Source organism: Sarcophilus harrisii, chromosome 2 (genome assembly GCF_902635505.1).
Source record: "Sarcophilus harrisii chromosome 2, mSarHar1.11, whole genome shotgun sequence".
Classification (NCBI taxonomy): Eukaryota; Metazoa; Chordata; class Mammalia; order Dasyuromorphia; family Dasyuridae; genus Sarcophilus; species Sarcophilus harrisii.
This window is the reverse complement of record NC_045427.1, coordinates 140,831,243-140,844,118: the sequence shown is the minus strand read 5'-3', so window position 1 is coordinate 140,844,118 and position 12,876 is coordinate 140,831,243. Positions and strand designations below refer to the sequence as shown.

At 35.7% G+C, this 12,876-nt stretch overlaps 1 protein-coding gene across 1 annotated transcript in view; it reads left to right on the top strand.

Moving 5' to 3' along the window:
- The first annotated feature begins 2,580 nt into the window (after positions 1–2,580).
- LOC111718641 (zinc finger protein 184-like) overlaps positions 2,581–12,876 on the top strand; it is a 77,755-nt gene continuing 67,459 nt past the window's right edge. Inside the window, 4 exon segments of the mRNA XM_023494810.2 lie at positions 2,581–2,931; positions 3,284–3,410; positions 4,514–4,627; positions 5,253–6,159. Coding sequence (XP_023350578.2) covers positions 2,824–2,931; positions 3,284–3,410; positions 4,514–4,627; positions 5,253–6,159 — 1,256 coding nt within the window. The 5' untranslated portion in view covers positions 2,581–2,823.

The following is a 12,876-nucleotide window of genomic DNA, read 5'->3' as shown; positions in this document are numbered from 1 at the left end:
GATATAAGAAGACACTCTCCCTTCACCCATTTGCAGAGGTAGGAGGTCCAAAGCTGTTGAACATTTTACATAGTTTCAGACTTTTTTGATGAATTAATTGGTAATGTTAGTTCCCTCTCCACCTTTTGTTTTTTGTCTTGATAAAATTTTTGTTATATGAGATGGATGTTTTAGAGAGGGCAGCTAAAGGATATCAAGGGAAACTATGGTGATATTAAAAAAAAAAGACTAATAAAAATTTATTTTAAAGATTAAATATATAGACAAAACTATGTGTGCAAAGATTTGTGGTTTTAATATGTAGTTCTCTTTTTCTATTTACATACGGGAAAGTTCCTATTTGTTGACATTTGTCAAGTTTATAATAACTAAAAGAAAAAAGTGTGCCAATTAAAAAATAGAATTCTAAAGATATATAGAAATTATTTTTGTGAAGAATAAAAAGGCAAGCACCTCCCCTCCCCCCAAAAAAAATCTGATGTGGTCCTCTAGGGTACTCATTAACAAACTCATATTTTAAAAAGATATTTAGAAGATGGAACTTCAGAAAAAAGGAGCTAGTAGTAACAATTCTATTGGGCATTCTCAAGCCCAGAATGAATCTGTCAGGGGAAGCTAAGGACAATGAAAGGGGATTTATTTATTTGCGTTAGCTATGTTGGGGTCAAGAGGAGTCCCAAAAAAAGTATATAATTGTTTTTTGGAACAGATGAAACAACAGAAAACAAGTGAGGGAGATGAAATACTCAGATATTATTTTGCTTTTCCTTTTTAGGGGCAACGGTCTTTGGAATGGGAAAGTAGAAAAAACATTTTTTTATCAGGGAGTAGAAATCAAAGATAAATGAGGAAACAATCAACATCTCTCTGCCCTCAAAAAATTATATCCCCAAGCCCAGAAGAATTACATCTTAGACAAAAAGAGAACTGGTGGAACTGAATCGATACATATGATTCTTGAAAGTTATTTGAGAATGAAAAGGTTGCTAAAGGATACTAAAGTGTGTACTGATGGAAAGCAGAATATATGATGGATGAAGGGTCATACACTCTTTAGACATCTGTTTATGATATCCAGAAAGGACTAGAAAATATTCCATACAAGAATCAATGAAAAGGAGAGATGATATGGAGGGCATATGGATAACTTATGCTATAATGTTCTAGTAACTTATTCTGCTTGACTCCTGGCCAAGGAGACTTGGGGAAGAGCTGTGAGAAGGCAGACTTGGGCATAATGTGGTGGAAAACTTCCAACAGAGCTGTCCAAAAGTGGAATGGAGTGCCTCAGGAGTTCCCCCTCAGTAGAGGTCCTCACAGACTGCATGACTCTGGTATACCTGTGTACCAGACAGGTATATTCTGGAGGGGATTTCTGTTCCTTCATTGGTTCACTAATATAAAATGTCTGTGAAAGTCGTGAAACAGATTTTGGTAAGTGGTTTCGGATATCACTCCCATTGCTTTTTGGGTACACATCATAGCCAGAAAGCTGATGAGGAGCTAAGGTCACATAGATAATCAGAAACACAGCTCCTTTTTTGTTTTTTTGTTTTTATTTTTATTTTTTATTTTTTTTATTTAATAGCCTTTTATTTACAGGATATATGCATGGGTAACTTTACAGCATTAACAATTGCCAAACCTCTTGTTCCAATTTTTCACCTCTTACCCCCCACCCCCTCCCCCAGATGGCAGGATGACCAGTAGATGTTAAGTACATTAAAATATAAATTAGATACACAATAAGTATACATGACCAAAACGTTATTTTGCACAGCTCCTTTTTTGATTCTGTGTCATGTGTCCATGATTTTCAAGTCAGAGAAACAATTCTTCATAAAACATATGAGACAAGGAAGAGAAAGGGAAATATCTTCCCTCAGTGTATTTGGGGGCCATCACGTCCCACTATCTTCACTTTATGGATAAGAAAACTGAGGTCCAGAGAGATTAATTAACTTGCCAAATGTCACAGTTACTATGGGAACCCAGGTTCTCTGACTCCAGAGCCAAGTGACCTCTTTTCACTGTAGTACAGTGAACCAGTGTGGGGACAGAGCTATTAAGTCAAGCTTCATTTTGACTCAGAGAACTGTTCTTGGTCATGAACTACAAGCCTAGAACCAACATTTCTTTTTTTTTTTTTTTTAATTTAATAGCCTTTTATTTACAGGATATATACATGGGTAACTTTACAGCATTAACAACTGCCAAACCTCTTGTTCCAATTTTTCACCTCTTACCCCCCCCCACCCCCTCCCCTAGATGGCAGGATGACCATTAGATGTTAAATATATTAAAATATAAATTAGATACACAATAAGTATACCTGACCAAAACGTTATTTTGCTGTAGAAAAAGAATCAGACTCTGAAATATTGTACAATTAGCTTGTGAAGGAAATCAAAAATGCAGGTGTGCATAAATATAGGGATTGGGAATTCAATGTAATGGTTTTTAGTCATCTCCCAGAGTTCTTTTTCTGGGCATAGCTAGTTCAGTTCATTACTGCTCCATTAGAAATGATTTGGTTGATCTCGTTGCTGAGGGTGGCCTGATCCATCAGAACTGGTCATCATATAGTATTGTTGTTGAAGTATATAATGATCTCCTGGTCCTGCTCATTTCACTCAGCATCAGAGAACCAACATTTCTTGATCTTGATCTTTTTAACTCTTCTCCCTTCTCTGGAGAGGGAGCAGGGCAGTTGTGCCTGGGCTCCTTCTGACCCTTCATTATGTGTGGTATGAAGGAAGTGGGAAAAACCATACCAAGCTGTTACATAGATTCTGGGAATTGCAAAACTAGTTCAGGTGGCTCATGTGCTCATTCTCTTTCAGCAGCCCTCCATCTCTGGAACTTGACTTTCTCCCCGAGGGAAATATAGAAGAAGAAATGGATCTTGTGTTGCTGACAGCCAAGCCTCAGGTGAATTGATTTTCCCTCTGTCTTTCCTGAAATGCAATAACAATGTCCAAAATATGTGTACTTTTTCTTCTCCCATCATCTCTGTCAGAAACAAGAGTCCCAAATTCTTCATCCCTAGGAAGAAGATTTCCCTCTTTAGTGCTTTCTCACAGTGTGACCCAGTGACTTGAAGACAAGATACTTTCTGCCTTAGGTCACAGGCCTCTGTCTCATTCCAAAGGACACAGTAGTTAGAATCCTTAATATCATCACACCTACTTCCTGTCTACTCCATCTATCTCTATAATACATTTAATCAACTCCCTTTCCCCAGGAGAGGGTCCATGGGTGAGCAAGAACGTATTTGTTTCAGGAATGTGTGACATTTAAAGATGTGGCTGTGAACTTCACCCAAGAGGAGTGGCAGCAACTGAACCCTGCTCAGAGGGACCTCTACAGAGAAGTAATGTTGGAGAACTATAGAAACCTCATCTCACTGGGTAAAGATAGTTTTATTCTTCAATTCAGAATCTATACAGTATCAAGAAAATGGAAATAAATTAATTTTAAAATTAAGTGCTAATACCAAATCTTAAACCATACTACAAAGTGGTAATCATCAAAACAATCTAGAACTGAATGAGAAAAGAGTAGTTGATAAAAGGAATAGAATAGGTATATGCTAAACATAAGTAAATGAACACAGTAACCTAATATTCAATACTCAAAGATCCTAGCTATTGAGGCAAGAACTTATTGTTCAACAAAAACTGCAGAAAAAACTGGAAAGCAAGTTTGGAAAAAATAGAGATCAACATCTTGTACCATATACTTAAATAAGCTCAGAAGGGATACATAATTTAGACAAAAAGGATGATATTATAAGCAAATTAGTGGAGCGTGGAAAAATTACCTGTTAGATCAATAGATAAAGAAAGAGTTTATAATCTAACAAGACAAAGAGGATCATGGGAGTAAAGTGAATAATTTTGATTACATTGAACTAAAAGGATTTTTACACAAAGCCAGTGCTGCCAAATTAGAAGGAAAGCAAGAAACTGGGAGAAAACATTTACAGCAAGTAAAAACCCTTGATAAGAATAGGAAATAGATTAAAGAAAGCTATACTAGCTTTGCCCATGAAAAAAAAAATCAAGGGAAGAGGAGAATAAGGCAAGATCTAGAGAAGTAGTTATATAAAGGGAGAAAGGTCCTTCAAATTGAGCAGCAGTTAAGGTGCAGGAATACCAAAGAGAATTGATAAAACCTGAAGAGCCTCTGAATTGCTCTATTGTGTTTATGATTCAGACCAAAGATTTCTTTTTGAAAATTCTACAGTTATTGGTTCTGTAGCTAGACACAAGCAGCTTCTTTTGTAATCTTTCCCTTCCCACAACAGGTACCTTTCCTGTCCTTTTCTCCTCAAAAAGAAGAGAGAGATTATTTCTATGGCTGTAGAACTCTGCAATTTCTGGTTTTCCTATTGTGACTCAGTAAGGAGACAGCAAGGAATAGTAGAAGGAAAAAAGGTTGATCGACTTTTGGAACAGTTTTTGTGTCTCTAGAACAAACTGCTGGGATTCATTCCCTTCTTTATCAACAGGGCTACCCGTTTCTAAACCTGATGTGATCTTCCAGTTGGAACAAGGAGAAGAGCCGTGGATGCTTGATCTACAAAGAATTGAAGAGGGAGAGATCTCAAGAAACATGTATTTGGGTGAGTAAGAGAGAGACTGAAAAGTAGTGTTTGAAGAAAATAATAGCGCAGGTTTTTGTAAGGGGTCCTTCTCAGGGCCCCCAAAGCCTGCTAGAATTGTTAATACCCTAGACCCATGCTGGAATGCTGCTTTCCATTTTGTGGCAGTGGGGATAGAGTTGTTTTTCCTCAGCTGGGATCCTTCTGCATTCCTTTTCATTTTGTTTGCCACCAACTCTTTTTCTCTTTTTATCATTTCTAATAATCACTCTTTTTTCTATCAGAGTTTTATCTTTCCAGATCATGTCTTCATCCTTATTCGTTCCTGGATATTTCTCACCAACATCAACATCTCCTCATTAAATCCCTCCTTTTTTTTTTTCTCCCTGATGAAAATCAGATTACCTTAACTCTTGTATAGGCTTGATCATATTTTTTGTTTACCCATCTCTTTATCTTTCCTTCCTTCCCAATTCTTTATCTCCTATTTTCTAGCCTCTTCTCAGTTTACAAGACTATTTAGAAAACCATCCTAATAATGTGGGTGAACTAGGAAACATTTTTTATCTTACCCACTTTTTGCCAGAAATTTTCCTTTTAAAAAAATAAAGGGAATGCATTAATTTGTGTTTTCTTTTGGTTTCAGACAAGAAGAGTAAATCTGAGACCGAGGGGTCAGCTCTTTTAAAGCAGATCATTTCTGAAGAAATAAAATCATCAGGGACATTAATAGAAAGATTCACAAGAGAAATAACTGTACCTGAAGTTAGATTGGAAAAGAAAAGAGAAAACTCTGAAAGGAAGATAAGTAGAAAATCTGTTTCCCATAAGAGAAATCTCAAGAAAATGTCAATTAATGACAAAAAGAATCCCAGTAAGGAGAAAGGTCCTGAATGTAATATATGTGGGAAGACCTTCAGACACAGAAGTAGTCTTCGGAGACATCAGATTACCCACACAGGAGAAAGACCCTATGAATGTAATGAATGTGGGAAAGCTTTTTTTGACTGTTCATCCCTAACTATACATGAAAGAATTCATACTGGAGAGAAGCCCTATGAATGTGATGAATGTGGAAAAGCCTTCTTTAACTGCTCAAATCTTACCAGACATCAGAGAATACATACTGGAGAGAGTCCCTACAAATGTAATGAATGTGGTAAAGCTTTCAGACATAGCAGTAGCCTTAGGAGACATCAAATGACTCACACGGGACAAAGACCCTATGAATGTCACGAGTGTGGGAAAGCCTTCTTTGATCGTTCAACTCTAATCATACATGAGAGAATTCATACTGGAGAGAAGCCCTATGAATGTGATGAATGTGGGAAAGCCTTCTTTGACAAATCATCTCTTACACAACATCAGAAAATCCATAGTAAAGAGAAACTCTATGAATGCAATGAATGTGGGAAAGCTTTTAATTTGAGAAGGCACCTTAACCGACATCAAATAACTCATACTGGAGAAAAACCTTATGAATGTAGTGTATGTGGGAAAGTTTTCAGTCGCAAGTCATCTGTTATCCAGCATCAACGACGTTATGCCAAAGAATGATCTTGAAAATATCATGAATTGAGGGAAAACTTCAGGCAGACTTGTCACTTTATTAAATACTCAATACAAAGTGGGAGCACAGAACTTATTAAACACTTGATATTGGCTCTCCTAATCAAAATAAATCTGTTGTTCAAGCTTATTAGCATTTCTGCTTACTATTCAGATTTTCTCCTTTTTGCTAATAGACTCTTTCAGTAAGTGGTCAGTAGGTAAGGTAGTATGTCATGAATCTGACCTCAAGTTCTCTAAATACAACATTATATTACAAACCTTTCAAGACAGGTCTCTCGTTGTCCTTGTTGGCTTCAACTTGAGAGAGATGCAACTCAAAAGGAAACTTTAATTTCCCTCATCCACCTTAAGACATAAATCTTCCCCTACTTGATTATAAATACTTTTTCTCTATACTCTCTACTAATGATTTAGAGCTTCAAATCAAAGGAATCCTATAGCTAGAAGCATTAAATGCACGTCAGACTTTTTGATTATTTTAGGCCATTGGAGTATAGTTTATAATGAACATTCAGATCTGTAGGACATAAATCTGACCCCAGGCTGTGCTTTTCCTCCCAGTCAATTATCTACCAGGATGTGCTTGCACGCCTGATATCTTGCCATTTTTCCTGCCCCCCCTTTCTCCTTCCCCAGGTGAAGCTATCCTTTCCAGACTAGGCCAGCCACGCCCCAGCAGCTTCTTCTAATAGCAATGTTTAGAAAGGTTGGTGAGATTAATCTAGGAAAAGTGGTAAGGAGAGCTTGGAGTAGATCAGATCGTAAACTAAGCACAGATAAGGAGCTTAATTAAGGAGATATCAGTGTGAATGGGAAGGATGTATGTAAGAAAATTTGTAAATTAAAAATGGACAAGCTTTGTTCCAAAATGATTCTAAGGTCAGGTTTGAAAAATAGGGATACAGATGAACCCACAAAGAAATGGGTCACTTGGAAAGAGAAACTGATTTGGGTGAGGAAGGTAAGTTTGATTATGATGTATTACATTTAGGAGGTCAGAGGTACAATCAAAAGATGTCTCATAACTGTAGATTATATGGACCCAGGTTCTCAGTCATATATTCTTTAAAATGCTGGGGTGTGGCAATCAAACTTTCCTTCTCTGATTTAGGGAGAATGATCTGGACTTGCCACTACAGATTTAGGTGTAGGGCAAGCTTTTGCAGGATAGGATCCGGGGAGAGATACACATAAATTTAGTGGTTGGTTACTTGTCTAAATTAATCATTAAATTTCCAGCACTCTATTGCAGGGCTCTGAAGCAGCTGTAGATGTAGAATCATTAGCATAGAAGTAATAACTAAAACCATGAGAATTAAGCTTTTTCAAGGAATAAGTGCAGAGATATAAAGCCAGGGACTGAGACTTAGGGGAAAATCGTTTACGGAAAGAAGGAAAAAACTCACTGGTTAGAGAGATAGAAACAAAGGAGAGTTTGAAGGAGTTAGTAGTCAAAAGAGTCAAGTACAGATGTAGGCATGCATGCTTGTGCTTAATACAAACACGTGGCAAATATGAAGCTCTTAAAATGTTTTTTATTCATTCACTTATTCAATTATGTCAATTCTACCTCTGTGGCTGTTAGCTCTACTTCTCTTAGAAACTTGCAATAACCCAAAGAAAAGAACCAAAAAGTATAATAATAATTTTTAGAGAACAATGAAATGAAGGCAAACCAAATAATGACCACTTTTGGCTGAAAGGATGAATAAAATGCATATCCCTCCTTTCCTTGAAGAGATGGGGAACTATGGATACAGAACACTGGATACAGCATACACTATGCCAGTGTGGAGACCGTGTCAGGTGGTTTTGCTCAGCTGTTTTACTTCGTCATAGGTGTTCAGGAGTGTAACGCTGGATATATTCAAAAATAACTGATGTAAAAGCAAAAGGCACCCAACACTTTTAAATCAATTTTTAAAAATCACTAGTATCCATTAAGAGAAGTCATAGTCAAGGGCAAAAGGTTAACAAGTAAATTAAAAAGTAGAGGCAAAGTTTGTGGAAGGAGTAATGGGTTTCTAACAATACCCACAGATGAGGCTGGAAAACCTGCTTGGATCAGAGGGACAACTAAGCATTCCAACAACTAGAATGCAAGAAGATCCAAGTTAGGAGAAATGAACTGGATCCAAGGCAGCTTTCTAAGAGAAGAGGAGTTAACAGCCACAAACAGATGGAATGGACAAGGAGATGAATAAGTGAATGAATTTTTAAAAATCATTTTAAGGGGCAGTTAGGAGGTGCAGTGGATAAAGCACCAGCCCTGAAGTCAGGAAGACCGGAGTTCAAATGTGACCTCAGACACTTAACACTTCCTAGCTGTGTGACCCTGGGCAAGTCACCCAAATGCCTCAGCAAAAAAAACAAAAAAAAAAAAAAAAAGGTATTTTAAGTCCTAAGTATTTGCCATATATTGTGCTAGGCACAGGGGAAAAAAACTCAATCTGCCCTCAAAAAGTTTATATTCTAATAAGTAAAAAAAGTTTTTTCTCTGATTAGAATATAATTTTACATATATGCACATATACACGTATAATTTATATATAATAGTGTAATTTATGTGTGTGTACACACATACACACACACAATATTGTGGGGAGAAGGGTGATCTGGGAAGTCACAGATATTTTAAGTGGAGGTGTAGGGACATCAATTGCCATTTCCTTTCCTATGACAAAGGTATATTGAGTTGATTACTTTCCCAGAGCAAAAGGTAGAAAGAGGGAGTGGAACAGATAGCAATCATCTGATTAGGGATGACAAAAGGCTGACCAGGATGCAAAGCCTCAGGTAGAGTCAGGTGTATTTGCACTCACCAACATTTTTGCTTTCTCTTCATTTTAGACTGGGAGAATAGATTTGAAACCAAGGACTTAACTCTAAAGCATAATTATGATTAAGGGAAGAATTCATAAATTTATAACCAAAGAATTGACAAATAGAAAAAGATAAAACAATTTTGGCTATAAATTAAATATTTCACACAAAATCAATACAAAAAACATATACATGAAGCATTGAGAGAAGTATGGGAAGACTTACATGAATTGATGCAGAATGAAGTAAGCAGAACTAGGAAGACAGTATATAGAATAACAACAATATAATTTGAAAGAACAAAGGAACTGAATGCTATGTGATTATAATGAAGTTTGGAGAAAAACTGAAAGAATATATTTCCCTTCTTCACAAATGTGAGAGATTCTATATATAGAACACTGCAGAATCTCTCAAACTGAGTTGATTTTGCTGTACTACTTTTCCTCATCTTTTAGATCTTTGCTATGAGGGATATCTTGGTGGGGAGGGTGAAGGAAGAGATATATTTGAAAATGAAGGTGATATAATCAATAATAGTTTTTGCCATTCTAAAAATGCTAGCAATAATATAAGAAAAATTAAAGGCATATAGATAGACAAAGGGCAGCTAAAACTAGCTTTGCTGATCTGATGGTTTACTTAGAAAAATCCTAGGGAATTATCAAAGATACTACTTGAGATAATAGCTTTAGCAAAGTTGAAAATCATAAGATGAACTCACAAAAAGCAACACTTTCTATATAATAATAATAAAACTCAAGAGACATGAGAGAAAAAGAAATCCCATTCCAAATAAATACAAAATAAACTGAAATATTTGGGGACCAATCAAAACAGCTTTGATACTTGGATAGATTCAAGATTCAGTTACAAAATTCTTAGGAATATTTAGCTTAATATTGGCTTACAATATAGCTGGAGGAATATTTAGAGCTCATGAATGCATCATGCCAATATAATAAAAATAACAATACAATACAGTTAATCTAGTTTTAATTCTATTCCAATCAAATCACCAAAGAGATATTTTATGGCACCGGATAAAATCATAAAATTATAAATCATAAAAAAATTTGAAGAAACAAAAGATATAGAATATGAGAGAAATAATTTCAAAAATTTAGAAATGAAGGAATAATAACACTTCGAGACCTCAAATAATATTATAAAGCAGCAGTCAGTGACAACCATTTGGTACTGATTAAAAAATGAAGAAGAAAATCAGTAGAATTGACTATACAAGGGAAAATCAGAATCAATGGAATTCACTAACCTAATGTTTGATCAATCTGAAAACATGTAACTTAAGAAAGAACTTCCTATTTGATAGGAACCACTGGGGAAAATGGAAAAATAGATAGAAAGTAAGCTTAGACTATTACCTTGTGCCATATTTCATAATAAATTCAAAATGTACATGTGATCTTAACATTAAGAATCATGCCATTAAAAAAACTAAAAAAGAAGCAGATAATTTGTTTTTCAGTTATGGGTAGGAGATATATTCATGACTAGACAAGGGATAGAGGTCATTACAAAAGATAAACTAGATTATTTTGATTACATGAAATTGAAAAACTCTTACACAAACAAAATTAATATATCTGGGATAAGTCAATGGTTGAATGAGGAAAAAAAAACTTTATATTAATTTTCTTGAATAAGGATTTGGTATCCAGGATATGTAGATAACAGATCTAGATCTATATCAATACAGTTATATACAATTACACACACACATATATATATAATATATATGGATAGATAGATATCCAAAAGCCATTTTCCAATAGGGAAAGGAAAGGGAATAAACATTTATGTAGCAGTTACTTTGTGCTAGGTATTCTAGATTAGTGGTCGATTAGATTAGTGGTTGAAGAATATGAAGACATTTTTCCCCCCTGAGGCAATTGGAGTTAAGTGACTTGCCCAGGGTCACACAGCTAGAAAGTGTTAAGTGTCTGAGGCCAGATTTGAGCTCAGGTCCTCCTGACTGCAAGGCTCATACTCTATCCACTAATCACCTAGCTTCCCCTGAACAAATAATTCTTAAAAGAAGAATTGCAAATTATTAACAACTATATGCAAGAATCTCCAAATAACTAGCAATAAAGAAATGGAAATCAAGAGAACCCTGAGTTTTCACTTCACACCCTTTGAATAGATAAAAATGATAAAATGCTGGAGAAATTGTACATTATTTGTGAAGTGTATGAATTGGCATAACTATTTGGAAATCAATTTGGAATTATGCAAATAAAGAGATTAAATTGTCCATACCCTTTCTCAAAGAAATTCAACTAAGCATTATACTCCAAGGTAGTTATAGATAAGGAGAAAGTTCCCATATACATCAAAATATTTACAGTAGAGCTTCTTATGGTAATAAAAATAGGGAATAGTTAAACAAATTGTGGTACATGAATGTAATGGAATATTACTGTGGTGTAAGAATTGCAAAGAATAAGAATTGCTCTAAAGAAAAGATATAAGCAGATACCTCCCTTATGTCCTTTGTAAGAGATGGGGGGAGGGGGGGGTTATAGACTTAAAATGCTTCATATATTTTCAGATTTTTTTTCAATATATTGATCAGTTTTCCTGACTTTTAATCTTCCTTTAAAAGATATTCTTGCTATATGGGATGGCTCTTTGGAAAGGGGAAAAGAGATGTGACAGTGAAATTTAGGTAATGTAAAAGCAGAAGATATCAATAAATACATTTTAAGTAGTAATAAACCTGGCCAGTAAAGGACAAAAAAAATGAAGAAGTTCCCGCAATATCACTAACTATAGAAATTATGACAGCATCAAACCCTGACACAGACTACCTTTGTGAATTCATTTACTAAATTTTGGACATTCTTGTTTTGGTTTTACAACTTTTACCTTTAAGGACAAATATAAAACTATTGATCACTGTTCACAGTTATTTATAATAAAGTAAATAATATATAATTCTATAACATTGCAATGACTATAAAGTTATTTTCCCCCTGACTTCTGTGGAGCCAAGTGACCCAAATACTCAAAAGGCTGGTCCTGCATGTTGAAGGGATGGTTGGGATAAAGAAGGAAAAACATGCAGGTCAAAAGTACATGGATACATTGGCTTCCTTATTTATGTCCATAGCTAGGAAAAAACCTCCTTCTCCAAATGCCTGCCCTTTCAACAGAATATTTAAGTTCCAGCAAATGGGGATGTTACTCCATGATTAAGAGAGGACACTTTGGTTTGTAAAATAAGATGAGTCCCTCCAACTTTCTGAAGTAATAAGTCCAAGTTTTTCTCTTTGAAAATCAAGGCCAAAATAGTTCTATTTTAACATTTTAGATAATGTTCAAACAAGTTCTGGTAGCATTTATCCTTGTACATTTCTAAGCTAGGATTGGGCGGTATCAAAGATGGAGATATCAGACCCATGGGGAAGCTGTGAACAAGCATGTACACCCTGCCACAAGTCCTGGCAGCCAGGGCTCTTGTCCACCCAGATCTGACCAACGGGGCATTGGGTAAATGTGGAATTGTTGTCCCCTGTGTATCTGGGGCTGTCTTTGCTGATAGGAAAGATGCTCACTACCACCTCAGTGCCCAGACACTGAGCACCACCATGAGCACTCCTGGGAGACTGCAAAAATCATTCTGTTCTGTTCAAAAAGTTAGTATTTTGAAAAGCAAAAGCATTCAGGTTCTCAGGCTCCTCAGAACTGAGCAATCACGGGAAACGTGCCAGAAGCAACCTTTCAATGGATTTACCGCTAGGTGTAAAATGTAGCTTTTAATAAGAAGTTGGGTTTCAAATGAATGTCAGAATTCTACATGACACAATATTTTCTCAAACAACTAATTTTAGACAGATATGGGGGCTAAA